This window comes from Lampetra fluviatilis, chromosome 37 (genome assembly GCF_964198595.1).
Source record: "Lampetra fluviatilis chromosome 37, kcLamFluv1.1, whole genome shotgun sequence".
Lineage (NCBI taxonomy): Eukaryota > Metazoa > Chordata > Hyperoartia > Petromyzontiformes > Petromyzontidae > Lampetra > Lampetra fluviatilis.
Genome location: NC_136311.1, coordinates 8,822,385 through 8,838,494, shown reverse-complemented (window position 1 = coordinate 8,838,494; position 16,110 = coordinate 8,822,385). Strand labels below are relative to the sequence as shown.

Sequence of the window (16,110 nt, the reverse complement as noted above, 5' to 3'; positions counted from 1 at the left end):
GAATCGAACTCGGGCCGCCGGGTTCGTACTATCGGTGAGGCACGTACACACACACACACAACCCAGCCCGGTCCCCACACGCCGCTCGTGCCCGCACGTACCCGCTTGTGCGCCAACAGGAGGCAGTTGGAGTGCTCGTGCTCGCACGCCAGCTCGTAGTCGGGCAGCATCACGGCCAGCTGCTGCACGAAGCCCACCACCTCCTCGTGCCATGGCACGTTCGCCATCGTCAGGCTGCTGGCCGAGCTCTCACCGCAGTACGTCACGCCCTGGCGGGGGTAGCGCGCAACGCAGCCGGTAAGCGAGCAAAGCACGCGCGGGGCCGAGCGAGATTCCGCGCGCGGGCATGTGCCACGCGCGTTTGGAATTGCGGCTGTGCGTGCGTGCGGGCACAGGCGCCGCGCGTCCATGTAAGTGCGCAAGCGTTTCCGTCGGTGTTTATCTTTCAACCTTAACGGGTTGAATTTTTATCGTAAACGCGTAAAAATAAATCACGACGTTTGTCAACGGCATTGCATTACAAGTGCAAAGAAGAACCCGGCAGGCTGACACTCGTGGGCGGGGGCTCTTCTTTGGAGCAGAGATTGTGGCGGGACCTGCGCAAATGGGCATTTTCAACGAGTATAATTTTTCAGTTTTAAAAAGTAACATTTCCCAGTTGTTATTAGGGCCGTAACAGTGTGTTCTTTAACAATGAAGTGTCTCGATTTAAAGCTTTCGTGACTGCATGGATTCATATTCTTGGTTCTTTCAGTAAAGTCACGTAGAAGGGAAATATTAAAATAATAAAAATAAAACAATTAAATTCTCACGACGTTTCGATTGCAACACAAGCAATCATCAGCAGGTGTGAAAACCACAGCAAGAAAATTAGAAGAAAGTGGCGTTTTTTTCTAATTTTCTTGCTGTGGTTTTCACACCTGATGATGATTGCTTGTGTTGCAATCGAAACGTCGTGATCATTTAAACAATATATTTTTTAAATATTTATATTACTTTATTATTTCCCTTCTACGTGACTTTAACGAAAGAACCAAGAATATGAAGTGTCTGCGCCCTCTCTCTGTGCCCTGAACAAGGTTCACTGCCTCATACTGTCGCCTAGTATTTTTCCATTAATGACGAATGGTGTTTATTATGCACCCATGCCGTATTCACCATTTTACACATGAACTATCTTGAGTGTCTTCACTATCTGACCAGGTGGCAAGAGCACGCAACTCAGGTTTCTTTTATTTGTGAGTTCAACTCCTGGTCCTGCTCAGGATGACCCATCATCCTCCCAGGGTGTATAAAATGCCTATGGGCTACAACTATGTCCCACACTTTGCTCTGGCAGGGGGGACGCTCCACGCGGCGTGAGAAAACGGCGACTAAAGTGACCGCCGCCTTGCAAGCCACGCCGACGGACGGCTCTCCGATGCGCCGCCACGTTGAGCCGCAGTGCTGTTCGGCACCATGTCCGACGTTTCGCACCGTGTGCCGGGAGCTCCGTCGGGAACGCAACTCGTGAGGAACGTCAGGCTGGCGTAGGCAACAAAACGAAATCTGAGGGGTCCCGAGAGACTTTAAAATTTCAGTTGCGGAAGAGGAAGCTCCCAGCACGCACTTGGGGAGCGAAACATCGGCGCGTCGTGCCGATGGACGCGCGGCAAAACCGCGAAAAACCTACACGGCAGTCTCCTGCAAAACGGTCGTCTCTCACGCACCGCGGACCCGCGGCCAAACGCAGAGCTCACCTTGACCTCGATGAAATCGGGATTTCCGAGAGCAACCAGGTTGGCGTACGCGGTGACCTCCTCCACGTTCCACGCCTTCACCAGCGTGAGGCGGTACACAGTGCGCTGGCCCTGCAGAGAAGCACGCACGGCGACACGCGCACAGCGCTCCGTCACCACTGCCCCGTCGCGAGCGGCGCGTTCTGCGCGGAGTTTCACATCAGGCGTGAATTGGTCGGTCTCGCGTCAGCATTTCAACGCAACGAGGTTTGAACGCTCCTTTGGCCACGCGCAAAATCGCCCACTGTGCTCTTTCAGAGGTGCCGTGATAAAAAAAAGCAGTTGCATTATCTATTCGTGAAGATGCCAACATCTTGTTGAAGTGCATTCTGTCTGCTGAGCGACGCTTAGAGCCCGCACATCCTGACCAGCGGCAGACTTTCAAGCTCAGAAAAAAATTCGAATTCAAGTTATGGGATGAAGATGAGATACAAAAAAAAACCTCTCGATCGTGTAAGAGTCTCTGAAATGTTTGCTGCTGCGTGCTTTTCGAATTTTGTGTTTAAAGAGGCAGTGATTTCTCTTTGCACAGGGACCTTTGGCTGTGCACCGCACGATGCCCCACCCCCCCCCCGTGCACGTGTGTCATCAATAGTCAATTAAACATAACTGTACCCGAGTTTAATATCGGTTAAACAATCTCTGAACGGATGAAAAAATACATAATTTCATGATCACACTGTTGCCAAGACGTTCAGCTAAGACATCAACTTTGGGAACTGCACCCGTCCCCCGCTGTGAGTAAGCACGTATACATTCACACCTTTACGAATTCCTCGTATCGCTGCAGAACCTTGCGGCGAATCGTTAAATCAAACAACCCGCTGTTTACGCTGCCGTCAAAACGCTTCATCGGGCAATTTCCATCCGAGGGCTGAGCGAGACGATGATCCGTCACCAGTTTTACTTGTCACATTAGTCATAATGTTTTTTTGCGAATACTGCCAGTGGAGTTACAAAGTTAATTTATGCATGCACGTGAGTGTTTTCGGTACGTGTGACGTGTGTATGTGTGATGTACGTACGTATGTATGAGTGTGTGTATCTGTGTGTGAGCTGAGTGGACTTGCTGGTGACTGGTACCAGCGGTGTCAAGATCGGCCTCTGTGGAGGAGGCTCGTGAAGGACGCTACTGGGCAGTCGCCCTCCAGCAACAACAACAGAGGGCAGAGGAGCGACGCTCACAACAAGAAGCGGCGGGCCGGGCGGCTAAAACACAGCAAGTCGGCACAGTAGGGGGCACAGGTGGTGCATCGGCCCAGTCATCTCAGTCAGTCAACTCATGGCACCTGGGTCTGTCCCGTGACCTCCTGCCGGCAGGTGTTCAACACTGCACGTGGCCTCAAGGTGTACACAGCCTGGCACAAGCGCCATGGTGAAGTCACCGCCACTTATTGGTGAATGGCGGTTGTTGCTGTGCGTGTGTTTGTGATGCGTGTCGACAAACCCAATGAGGGGAGCATGAAAAGGCTACAAATTTCTCCCATCTGCTAAATCAGCCACAACAGGGACCCATAAATGTACGCCTTTACACCAAAGTGCAAAATTAACCCACAGACACACTCAGCAATGCTCGCGAACAATAAGTGATCCAAAAAAAAAGTGCCACCGTTTAATTACGTTTAATTGCAAGCGGTTATATACATCTGTTAACTAAAAGTAGACCTCCCGTGAAGAATACGGCAGTTATGCACCGCATCAAAGGCTTACAAAGCGTTTTGTCTATTAGGCATAAATTGAACAAAAAAAAACATCCTCTTTGCATTCCTACAGTTTTTGCGGTTGTTAATGTCCGCGCAGGGCCATCCGTGCGGCACAATTAAGCACAGTGCCTTACGAGCAATAATCAGGCGCTGCGGCTTTATGCGGCAGCTCAAAAATCCAGGCCCAAACTGACCACACGAAGCGGGACACCGTAAAACTTTGCCAGATTAACTCGGCATTTCTTGATCTGCTTGGAAATCGTGCGCGACTGCCGATATTATCCCTCGCACTCGCTTTCTCCACTCAATTCCCGAGGCTGCTGTTCACCTGGCCTCTCGTTATGAATCTCCGCGTCACGAGGACAATCCTCGTCATCGCCCCCCCCCCCCCCCGCAACGTTTGCAGACGCTTAATAAAACTAGACGAAACTTCAAATTAAACTATTTAATCTTGATTTGAAGCTTTCGTGACTGCAGAAATCCATACTCTTTCGTTCTTTCGGTAAAGTCACGTAGATATAAAATAAAATTAATCCCACCTGATGACGGACGCTTGTGTTGTGCCCGAAACGTCGTGATTTATTTTATTTCATACCTACGTGACTTTACCGAAAGAACCAAAGTGTATAACGTATTTGTTTTCCGTGTTGAATCGACAATGTATCGGGAAAGAATCAGAATGAGCGAGTGAGAAAGGACGCTCCTCACAGGAGGACACGGACATATTTGACGTCCAAGGGGAAAGTAAAGAAAAAAGATCTACGAGTGTGACCGATGATTTGCTCAGAAGAGGCTCCCCCCCCCCCCCCCCGAGTGTGACCTCGCAATCTGGTTTTCACCGAGAAGGACAAAAGCAACGAGCTGAGACGTTTTGAGGACTGGCATCGCGGGACCGTGCGTGGAACGGATCAACAAAACGGGGCCGTGCGGTGCCAAGCTAGGCCACGGCAGAGGTCCCAAACGGGTTTTGATTCCTTACCCGTACCCGTACCCGGCCGCACCAGGGTCGCAAACGGGTACCCGTACCCTACCCGAAATGAGTGACAAACGGTTACTCACCAGTGACTCACGGCCTACCCGTACCCGGCCGCACCAGGGTCGCAAACGGGTACCCGTACACATGCATCTATTCGTCTTGCGCGTATGCACGTACGCACACGCGCAAGGCGCGCACACGCGAATGGGCAGACACACAGAACACACGCTCGGTTGCTTGCGAGCGTCCCCACCTCCCCGGCATGGCACAACAGGGATGCCACTCAACGAAAGCCTTCTCTCGCTTGTGTGCTCGCCGACCGTGCGTGTCGACAGCGGGTCTTTACGTAAACGCTGCTCCCGTTCAAAATCGGAGTTGAATTTGTATCCAGACGGGTCAAAATGTGGGGGGAGATTCTCGTGGTGGCTGATCGCGCAAAGCCGCAGTTTGGCAACTTTGGCCAAATATTTAAGTTGTGTGCGCACACATGCAGCAGCCTGTGCATTTAAAGTCGACATTTTAATCTGAGTTTTTCATTCACCTGCATAATTTACAACAGGTGTTTTTTTCATGTTTGGTGCTTTCATGTTGATCAAATGGGACCATATTCAATGCCAGCTACCCGCTGTGCGTTTCAAGAATAAATGAAGGTTAAAAACGCGTGAAAAAGTTGATGCAAACTGTGTTTTGCCCAGCCTGTTTTGCTGTTGGCTTTCATCCGCATATTCATCACCGTTACGTCCCTCCAAATGTCGCCAGGCATTTTAATGATGACTTTATGCAGAGTAAAACATATTTATCTTCGTGGCCATTTACGCCACATTGTAGGACATTTTCGAGCAAATATAAAGAGCTGTTTTTCATGAAAAGTGTGATTTGCATTCCATTCCGCATTGTAAAAGACATTTCCCTCTCAATGGTGGACATCCAATGTGGCAAGAGTCAGGAGCGGAAAGACAGTTTAAAAGGACCTTGAATCCACGGCTCACCGCTCCTTGTTGGTATGTATATCGATCTTAAGAGAATTCCAAAAAAATTGACACCTCGAACGGAAAATTAATCAATAGAGGCAAGGCACAGGCTTGTTGTCCATCACCCGATTTTTGGGGCCATGGAGATTATACCGCATTGATCAGCTCTAATGCTGCGTGATCCGCTTATCAGGAGGTGGTGATCATCATTGGCCGCATAGATTATGGGCTCGATTATTCAAATGGGGTGTGAAAAAGGCCTTGAATGGCTGCTGCGCGATGCCACGCTGTGTCAGGAAGGAGAAAATGTGTAATCCTGGCTGCTCGTGTCGCAAGCAATCCAAAGTGGCAATTCACGATGTGCTATGAATATTACTATCGACAACCAGACAGCGATGTGGTGAGTAAACAACCAGGAGCCCGTGGTGAGTAAACAACCAGTCACGTGGTGAGTAAACAACCACACAGCCTCGTGGTGAGTAAACAACCAGTCACGTGGTGAGTAAACAACCATACAGCCTCGTGGTGAGTAAACAACCAGTCACGTGGTGAGTAAACAACCATACAGTCACGTGGTGAGTAAACAACCATACAGTCACGTGGTGAGTAAACAACCACACAGCCTCGTGGTGAGTAAACAACCACACAGCCCGTGGTGAGTAAACAACCAGTCACGTGGTGAGTAAACAACCAGGCAGCACTGTGCCAAGAAAACCAAGCTTCACACCTGACCAGGTCTTAGTGTTCCTGCAGCGATCAAACACTGAGAAAAAAAAAAATCACAAAAACCGCAAACACGCAGATACGGCTGGGTGAGAGGAGGGTAGCATTGACCATGAACCCAGGTAACCCAGCAGCAGCAGCTCTCAGTGGCTCACGTTCCTCCACTGAGAATCTCCAAGTGGGCACAACGAGAGCACGCTGACAGTCAACCGAACGGGCAGTGTCGACTGTAATTGCATGAGTGCGACTGACTGTGGCCATTTGTTGTTCAGTTTCCGTGAAGTTTTCATTCCTTATACGTCACCCGCACGGAAGAGAGCATGCATCATCCTGCCTGCGCATGTCCATTCTTCAGCGAGGCCATTCAATGTCGCAAAGCCTCGACAGCTTTCACGCAAACCTCCCGCGAGGGAGCTGCAAGGGCTGCTTCAGATATTCTCTCTTTGAAATGAAATCAACCCGTGGTTTCTTACGTCACATCTAATAGGACCTTGGCAACATCCATAAATATCCACCGTATTGAGCACCTATTATGGTGAGAATTGTGTACGGGAAGGTGGTGTGGTTACAGCACGTTTGGCACCTTTGTATCCCTGGAGCTGACAAATACCGGTTACTCATTGAAGACTGAGTCCATCTATGAAAGACAACGGGACAGGTTTGAGACACCACTTGCCACCGATTATTTATCCACAGCCGGGAAATTAATCCAGGTCACGGTGTGAGGGGACTAGTGGGCACGGGAGGTAATGACAGGGAAGTCAGCTGACAGTACGAATGCACTAGCGGTCACGGGAGGTAATGACAGGGGCATCAGTTGTGAGTGCGAAGGGACTGGTGGCTAAGGGAGGTAATGACAGGGAAGTCAGCTGACTACGAATGCACTAGCGGCTATGGGAGGTAATGACAGGGGAGTCAGCTGTGAGTGCGAAGGGACTGGTGGCTACGGGAAAGTTCGAGAAGGGAGCGTGGTCAGGCGACGGAAGAGGACGGTGGAGTCTGCCGGTGGAGCGAGCGTCCAGAGTCGGCGAGAATGATTGAGAATGGGCGGGGGCAGGCGTGGCCTCGTGTTGAGATAAAAGGGAGATGCGCGGGAGACTCGGGGCTGTTGCAGTGGGGTCTCTCCGCCTGATGTCAAGTGAACGTGTCTTCAATAAAGTGCCATCTCAAGAGAAGTGTGCCAAGTCGTTATTACATTTGTATGGCGAACTTCTTTCGCGCTATCCGTAGCCAACCGTACGGTGCCAATACTTTCCTATACTTTGCATTCCTATCGTGTTTTTGAATTTTTTTTTTTTATATTCTGACCCCCCCCCCCCCACCACCACTACTGGACATCTGTTAAAAAGAGCTTTATAGCTCATCGGATTCCTCCAGTATAAATACATATTCTGATTCTGAAAAAAGAACATTCTGATTCTGTATAGAGTAAAACATTTAAGCCAGTTATTGACCTTTGGACCCAGCGAGGGGCCCCCTTTGGAGCCCACACCCCATGTAAATAGAGGCTAGTCCATCACTCGTGCGCACTCAGAAACGGGCCAATCTCTCAAATTAATACTTGCGGATGCTTCTCAATTTCTGGCTGGAATGCCAACATGCGACGGCGACGACGGCCTGCTCCTGTGGACAATGTGGCATATCTCTATATTATCATTATAATAATAATCATACGCAAGTTCGTCTGTCTGTAACGCTGGCCGGGTGGGGAGAGGTGAGGGTCATGAAGCCACGCTGGTGAGGTGGAGGCAAGCGGTCGATTGGACGTCACGCGTCAACGGGTGAGGTAGACAACGGGGAGTGATGACGTCAAAGAGACGCCGGGAAGGGTGAGGAGGGGGGCGGGTTATGACGTTACGCGACATTGGTGAGGCTGAAAGAGAGGGAGCGATGGTAAACATTCCTTTTATCGCTGAAGTTCCAAGGGTGTTTGCTGGTTCCATTTAATACGGTGACTCATTACCAGGAGTTGAATTTAAACTCGGATATCAAATGCACTCAACGAGGCCACAGCGCTCACTTTATATGGGGCACATCATACACCCCTGGGGGAAGAAACCATACATATTACATTTCTAGCTTTTATCTCTTAAGATACAATCCTCAGAGGTATTTCTGCCGTTACACGACTTGCAACATTTAAGCGAAGTGCAACATTTTACCCGCACCTCCGATTAGCACAGGTGGCGAGGTGAGATGTGAAAGAAGTTGAACATACATACATATATTTACATGCATAAAATGGTAATCAAGTTGCGATGTAGTGCACTAACCACTCACTGCCCCACTAGTTCCCCAACTTTACTTAATAATAATCTCTGCATTCGCAGGATGCGCAAATGCCTCAACATCTCACAGTGCCTTCCATAACATCTCATCTCAACGCCCAGTGGCAGCCGTCCCTGTGTGGCACAAAGTAACTCAGAATCAGCCTGCAAGTAGGCGCTAGCCTTGCCAGTAGGGGGTGACAATTGTTACGTGTAATCCCAATTTACTAAAAAAGCATAGAAAGACAAAGATCTTCTGTTAAGCCTTACAAGAACATTGGCAGCTATTGAGCACCGATGTTTTGTGGAGTTCAGATGCATCGTATTGACCCGGCTCAAATGACAGCTCTGAAGTAGTGGTGACAGGGCCCCATCACTTCATACGAATCGGGAGGTCACCACTGCTCACGAAATTCACGAGTGTGAATCTGCGCACGCGTTTAATACCCTCTTCCCAAACACGCTGCCAACCTCTTGTGTCTATTACACCAAGCGGTATGTTTTGACCACGTGCTCTGTGCCTTGTGCCCATAATGAAGCGGAGTCTTTCGAAAAGTGGCACAACTGGCCCGCCGAAGGTTTCACCCCCCCCCCTTCCGACACACCTCTGACGGAAGGATCTGTCGCCCGTGTCAAGTGCGTCACAATCTGTCTGCACGCGGCATCGTTTACACTGACACTAACATTCCTCATTCACAGCTAAACGCGGGGATAATTCAAAAGTAAATCCCCAACAGCGCAAGTGGTTTTCGGAGGCGTTTAATCACCGTGTCTGTGCCTCTGGCTCCTCTTTATTTCATATGCAGGGGGTGGGGGGGGAAACTCTTTTAGATTAATTTCAACAGCAATGCATCTTGCAATGGCTTCATGAATCAGCAAATGAAAGACACCAAATGAACGTGGTTATGAAACACCGCCGCTTTGATATGCTGTTCCAAACGCTGGATTAAAAGCTGGCCTGCCTAGGATGACGCGGTTGAATGCATGCATGCATTTCTTGTGCACCATACGTAGCCAACCGCCCTAATCGGAGGTATGGTTGTAAGCACATCAAACTAAACACAAAATGCAGTTGTAAAGAAATTAGTTTTCAATTTAGATTTAAAAGTGCATAGCTCCAATAGCATTCCAGACGGCAAGCACAAGCGCATTTGACAGCGTGCGATGCAGTGACCGTCTTTGTTCGAGGGCCAGCCAAAAGCCGTTGCGAGGATCGAACAGAGATGGAGGAATTCAGTATCCGTGAATTCCTCCATCTCAAGTAGTCACGTGGCCTCACGACACATGCACAACAGCCGCGAGGTAGGCAAGAAAAAAACAGCTTCAGCGAGCTGCCCGCAATGCGAATCATGACCACGGCCGTGTCTATCACACGGTTGCTCCCGTACGCGTGTTGAACTACATACATCCTGCTGCTCTAGAAAACATTACCGATCCGTTTATGAAATTACATATAGTGGTCAAATCCATCCAATTGTTCCATTTATGACTGTCCATGACATTGCACTCACCCCGTCACTGCGTATCTGCAAAGTGGCACACGGCGCACGCCTCTGTGCCGATGCGCTTATCGGCAATTCCCGCGAGTGCGTGCAATCTGCACAAAAAACGTTACCAAAAATCAACTCGTCGCACAAAACGCCGCGTCGATCAACTCTTGTTGTGTTTTGCATTGCGTTGGTGTAAAAGGCTAGTTCATTGAAAGGTACGCCGATTAAGCTGAGATCCAGGTCACATTGACGCGACTATTGTTTTTTTTTCTGTAAGATGTTTGTCATTCTGCTCGGCATTCTTGACGACGTTAAACGTAAAACGTGGTTTAGTTCTGCTGACGAGCCTTGATTAAATTGACGAACTCACAGCCTTTTGTTAGCCCACTGTTGGATGAAGGCCTGCCCACACTCTGTCATTCAAGAGGGTTTCTCAACACACCGGGTCAGTGGACCCACTCCACCCGTGAACTTAGCAGCATCCTTTATTATCTCAATCGTTGTAATATTGTCAATGTTGAGCCACTCATGAGAAAACGTACAAACCTGCTTTACGCGTGCTCTGAGACAGGACTGCAAGTATCAACAACAACCTTAAATAATTAATAGAGCGACGACGACTATGATCTACATGGCAGTCGGGCGCGTTTGAAGGAGGGTGAGAACGTCGGACAATCAGGGACTGGAACGATTCACACCCCCTGAAGCCAAATATGAGAAAAAAAACAAGAGTAACGCTTGTAACAAATTAGCGTACACAATTGAAGATAAATGAGAAACACAACGGGGCAGTGTACACCTAGGACAGTTACTAATAATACAAAGGCAAGACGGAGTGATTTCGTAAAATGTTGTTTGATCGTGAAAAAAAAAGCACAAATATACATAAAAAAAAGACTGTTTGGTCGATTCATACGACCTGCTATGGCGCGTGCGTGAGAACCACGAACTCTGACAGAGGCATTGGAACAATGCTGACACGTGCATAAAGGAAAACACGGGGAGACGCACACGCTGGCAATTAAACGGAGGGACAAAGAGGAGCCACGTAGATTAAAGAGCATGCGCAGGTTAAAGAAATAACACGTCCGGTGGTCAAGCATAATGTCGTGCGGCAGCCAAAGGAGGGACAACGCCCGAGGAGACATTCACCGTAGAGATGACGCAATGCATTCAGCTCATGGGCAGAAGCCCGATGAACTGTTGCATCGCAGGGAAATCCATAGGTGGCAATGGGTTGGGGAGGCCATCATCTAGCAGTGGATAGTTCATGACCGATGATGATGATTTTGCCAAATGTCACGCTCAGCACCATGCTGTGCAGAAACTTTAAGTCTCGGTGAAACTTTTCCACAGAAACAAAACATAAACGGATCAAGTCAAGTGTGGGGGCACATGCCGAGGCAGCGCATAGCAGAATTCGCCCTCCGGCTCCAAGCCCTGGTGGGGGTCGCTCCTGAAAAAATCCTCAAACCGGCTCCCTTCCCATCCCCAAGTCTCGACAATTAGCGGACAATCGGTTCTTGAGCACAGGGACTCCGGTGGACAGGGACAACGAGGAGCCGGACAATCACAGTTCCGGAGTTGAAGTTCGCGCATCGTGCGGGGAAGCCGGCCTCATGCAGTAGCAATCCTAGCGGTTGGACGCAAAGTCACCCCGTCGGTACCCAAAGATCTCACGAAGAGACCTGGTGACGAGGGAGATCGGTCATGCGCCCACTTAGGTCCTGAGCCTGCACGTCTCCGCTTCATATGCTAGTTATCTAAATGATGCAAGTACGTCGGGTACATTGTACGCAGGAAGGTAGGTGGTGGTCAATAAAACAATAAACTCAACTATTGTTATTTTTCGATTTAAAGCTTTCGTGACTGCAGGGATTCATCTGCTTGGTTCTTTCGGTAAACTCACGTAGAATGGAAATAATAAAATAATAAAATAAAGCATTATACAATAATTCTCACGACGTTTCGGCCACAACGCAAGCAGCCGTCTTCAGGTGAAGACCATGTCTCCCCGACAGACCTGGTCTTCACCTGAGGACGGCTGCTTGCGTTGTGGCCGAAACGTCGTGAGAATTATTTTATTATGTTTTATTTTATTATTTTATTATTTCCATTCTATGTGACTTTACCGAAAGAACCAAGAAGATATTGTTATTTTCACCAGGTAAGGCCTACTGAGAGCTATGCAGCTCTTTTTCAGAAGCAACCTGGCCACAAAGGATAGCTCAACGAAGTGGCAGATCATGTGTACATTTATAGCGGCCAAATACTCTAAATAAGTTAATAAACAGGCAAAATAATAGCGCGCAAAAAATGCACATCTAAGCGGTGCGTGGCGAAAGACACGGTAAGCAACGACAGAGAATCAAGACGATGAACAACAACCTGAGCACTTAAAAGGAGCGACAGACAGCGAAAACCCTTGCGCCAAAAAAAACAGACTCGCGTATATCCCCTGGCAACAAAATGCGCGTGTGCGCCCTGCAGCAGGTGCACGAGTACCCTTCACCAGGGACTCGGTGCGCGCGCGATGGCGACACGCGCTCGTCAGCAACAGAGTGACGCGCCGCAAGCCGCCCACAAGACCGGCGGGCTGGCGGGGGGGGGGGGGGGGCCCTCGGGAATGGGGGGCCGCTCACGGTAGGCTCTTTTAAAAAAAAAAAAACGCCAGCTGCTGCCACCTGGCCGACTCTTGTGCAGCTATCCGACTGTTGGGCTGCGGCGGTACGAGCCGTTTACGCTCACGCCGCAGACTCCACTGCTTTCGCCGCATCCTAAACACATTTTTACATGTAACAGTAAAACCTTGGATTGCAAGTAACTTGGTCTGCGAGTGTGTTGCAAGACGAGCAACATTTTTAAATAAATATTAATTAATTTGATAAACGAGCGAGGTCTTGCAATACGAGTAGTACGTGTATACGCTTTGTCTGCCGAGCATCACGTGATCACAACTGATATACGAGTGCTTTGGATTACAAGCACTTTTCCGGAACGAATTATGCTCGCAATCCAAGGTTTTACTGTATTTGTTTTTACCGGGTAAGGCCCACCGAGCTCCATACCTCTTTTTCAGAAGCGACCTGGCTATCGCAAATGATTAGCACAACGACGTGGCTCATCACGTGGACATTTATGGCAGCAGCCAAAGACTCTAAACTATGCCACGTGCGCTCACCGCCAGAACGACACAGGGGAAAAAGGAAAAAAAACCTCATCACTGTCGTGGCTCACAAAATGATGTGCTCTCCCCAAGATCTCTGTCTGCGTCACGTGACTCTCACGGGGGTTGCTCGGATTAACCAAGCGACCAGTGGACGGCGGCATGGACGCAGAGAAAACACCTCATCATCACCGTCGTCGTCGTCGTCACTAACGCCGCCTCATAGCAGACACGTGTGTGCACGTCTGGCTCGGCGCTTTCCCTCCCTCCAGGACATTTAAACAGCTGTGTTAAATCAAACGATGAAATCAAACCATGGGTAAATTTTTTTACTTGCACCATTCGTATCATGCAAGGTTATCACAAATGTGCTACGTTGCACAGACACGGTCTGCAGTCGTTCCACAGTAGATGGCGATGTCGCTATGTGTCGTCACAATTGAGTCATTCGCGAGTCGCATTTTCAAATTTTGGAGAATTTGGGCCATCGCCCAATGGCCCAAAAACTCATTTTCGAAAAACGTCGCCAGATCTTTAAAGGCCGACTGTGAAGCAGATCGAATGGGTTATTTTGTTTTGACGAATACATCTGCAATATTAACCAGGGCTGCCGCAGGGGGTTCAAACCGCGAACCTCTGCAACGCGCGGCAAAACGCGCCGCCGCACCCTCCCCCCTTGGCCATGTCACCGGCCCAGGCAAACTTAAACTACCACCACCTGTTGGATGCAGGCCGGTGTGACGTGTGCTCCAGAAAAAAACAATATCCGTTTTTTTTTTCACTTTGATGAAATGCCGCTCACACATCGAGGCCATCTTTCTTGGAGAAAAGTAGACGCGTACAATGATACCATGAATTCAGTACATGTATTCCTAGCAATCAGATGGAAGGCTGTACAAGATACGCAGCAGTGAAAAAAGATCACGGTTGGGGACGGGCGAATTTTCGCCAGCTTCAAAAAACAATCGGCGTGACCTTGCCAATCTCCCAAGCGTAGAGTAACTGTCGAGACAGCCCACTCGCGTTAAAGTACGTTTAAGCAAGAGTTGGTAACGGATAACGTGAAAACGCTCATGTTCCCAAATGCAATTGTCTCGAGTGACTCGGCTGACGGCCAGTGATACAGGGAGACACTTCTGTAGGCAACAGAGGGGAAATAGCCAAGGATCAGTTGAAGATTTAATTTTGCAACTTGAAAGACTACACAAGAACCACAGCAAGTATGGGTCTTTGCACAAACTAGGCACTAAATGCCGAGAATGCACTCTTAATGGTACCATCTTTTGTGGCCAGGTCGCTTCTAAAAAGAGCTATATAGCTCAGTGAGCCTTACTTGCTAAAATAAAAATTGTTTAGCTCAAGTCAACAAATTTACTTCCCACAACTGTCCCGTGTCTTTGACGATGTCCACAGTGATACCATCTGGTCCAGCAGCTGCCAATCTCACCTCTCCCTTCCATCACACTCTGCATCGTCCACCACCACGTTCCACTTCCTCCAGTCCCGTAAGCATCGCCCACCAAGAGCCACATCCTTTCGTGTATGTGTTTATGTTGAACTTCTTTTGCACCGTACGTAGCCAACCGTGCTAATTGGAGGTGCGGGGCAATGACAAGAAACTAAACACAAAAACAGTTCTAAAGAAATGAGTTTTCAATCTAGATTTAAAAGTGCATAGCTCCAGTGGTTTCCTCGTATCGGCAAAGCATTCCAGATGGCCGCAGAAGCGCATCGGAAATGCGCGCGATGCAGTGACCATCTTTGTTGGATGGCTAGCCAAAAGCCACACTCTCCCTCTTCGTCACACCGCTCTCCCCCCTCCCTCAATGCTCTCCTCCCCATTTCAAAAGGCAACATTTTTACAGGTGCCATTTCTTTCATAATACGACTGAAAATCAGGGCTTCAATAGAACGCGATAAACAAGACGGGAAATGACTCAGTCGGTCAAACAGACAAGAATGAGGGGGGGGGCATTTCACAAAATGCACGCAACGTGCACATCCTGTAACCACGAGAGGGTTGTGTGTGTGTGACGATACAGACAGACGGAAAAAATGCACGTTAACATAACACGGAAAAAATCCAGCAAATTAGAGAGCGCTCATATCCTCCAACAGTTATACCCATTCATCGGGAGCTACTTAAAAGATTATTTTTTACAAATACATCAAATAATCGGCAAGGGTATTTTCCGTACGCGTGCCGGGCGGCAGATTAAGCATTTACTCTGCGAGACGCGTTTGCGGCACTTAGCGGCATTACGTCTCAGAGCGGGGTGTTCGCTGATTCAGAATCAGAATCATAACATTTATTTTGACTGGAGGAATCCGATGAGCTATGAAGCTCTTTGTTACAGGTTTCCAGTACGGGGCAGGGTAGGAACGTTACAACAACAAACAGGACAAAAACATGATAGGAGTGCAAAGTTCAAGAAAGGTTAACAAATCACCCAAAACACATAAAAATAAAAATAAACCATCCCGATCATACCAGATGAAGACCAAAATCATCTAAAAAGTCTAAACGCAGGGCACCAAGGGTCCACGCGTGCATGCAATTCAAGGCACGCTCACCTGACCGTACAATACAGCCAAAAGGAGCCATGGCAAGGGCCAAGGTTTTTTTTTTTAAACCCGCCCCACCACCTCATTCCCTCGACAAACAGCAGCAACACACTTTGTTGTTCATTCACAACCATTCCAATACCCGAGCCAAGAATTCAATAGAATCTTTCATGGTCTGCTCATGTGGTGTTGTCATCAAAGGGTGCTCTCATCATAGGAAAACAAACAAACAAAAAACCTCTCAAACACTACAAACAAATCCTTTGGAATGGCTGAAACGTGACCGTTAACCGGATACAATTTGCTACCAAAAGAATTGCTTTTAGCCTCTTTCATTTGAGTCCTGAAAGTCAAGCAAATCTACTGCCCCCCATTTAATTAAACCCCACTGGTGTTCCTCCTCCCGCTCACGTGAGCGGGCACCGTGACAACGAGCCGTGGCCTCGGGAGGGCCCTCGATCTAAGCGCCGC

The 16,110-nt window shown here is 48.8% G+C and overlaps 1 protein-coding gene across 2 annotated transcripts in view; it reads right to left on the bottom strand.

Moving 5' to 3' along the window:
• Positions 1–16,110, bottom strand: part of LOC144945334 (S-adenosyl-L-methionine-dependent tRNA 4-demethylwyosine synthase TYW1-like) — a 140,320-nt gene that overhangs the window by 66,300 nt on the left and 57,910 nt on the right. For both annotated transcript variants that reach the window (XM_078873779.1, XM_078873781.1), the window contains exons 14-15: positions 1,740–1,850; positions 102–269 (exon numbers count right to left, since the gene is read on the bottom strand). In XM_078873779.1, the coding sequence (XP_078729905.1) occupies positions 102–269; positions 1,740–1,850 (279 nt within the window). The remainder of the gene's footprint in view (positions 1–101; positions 270–1,739; positions 1,851–16,110) is intronic.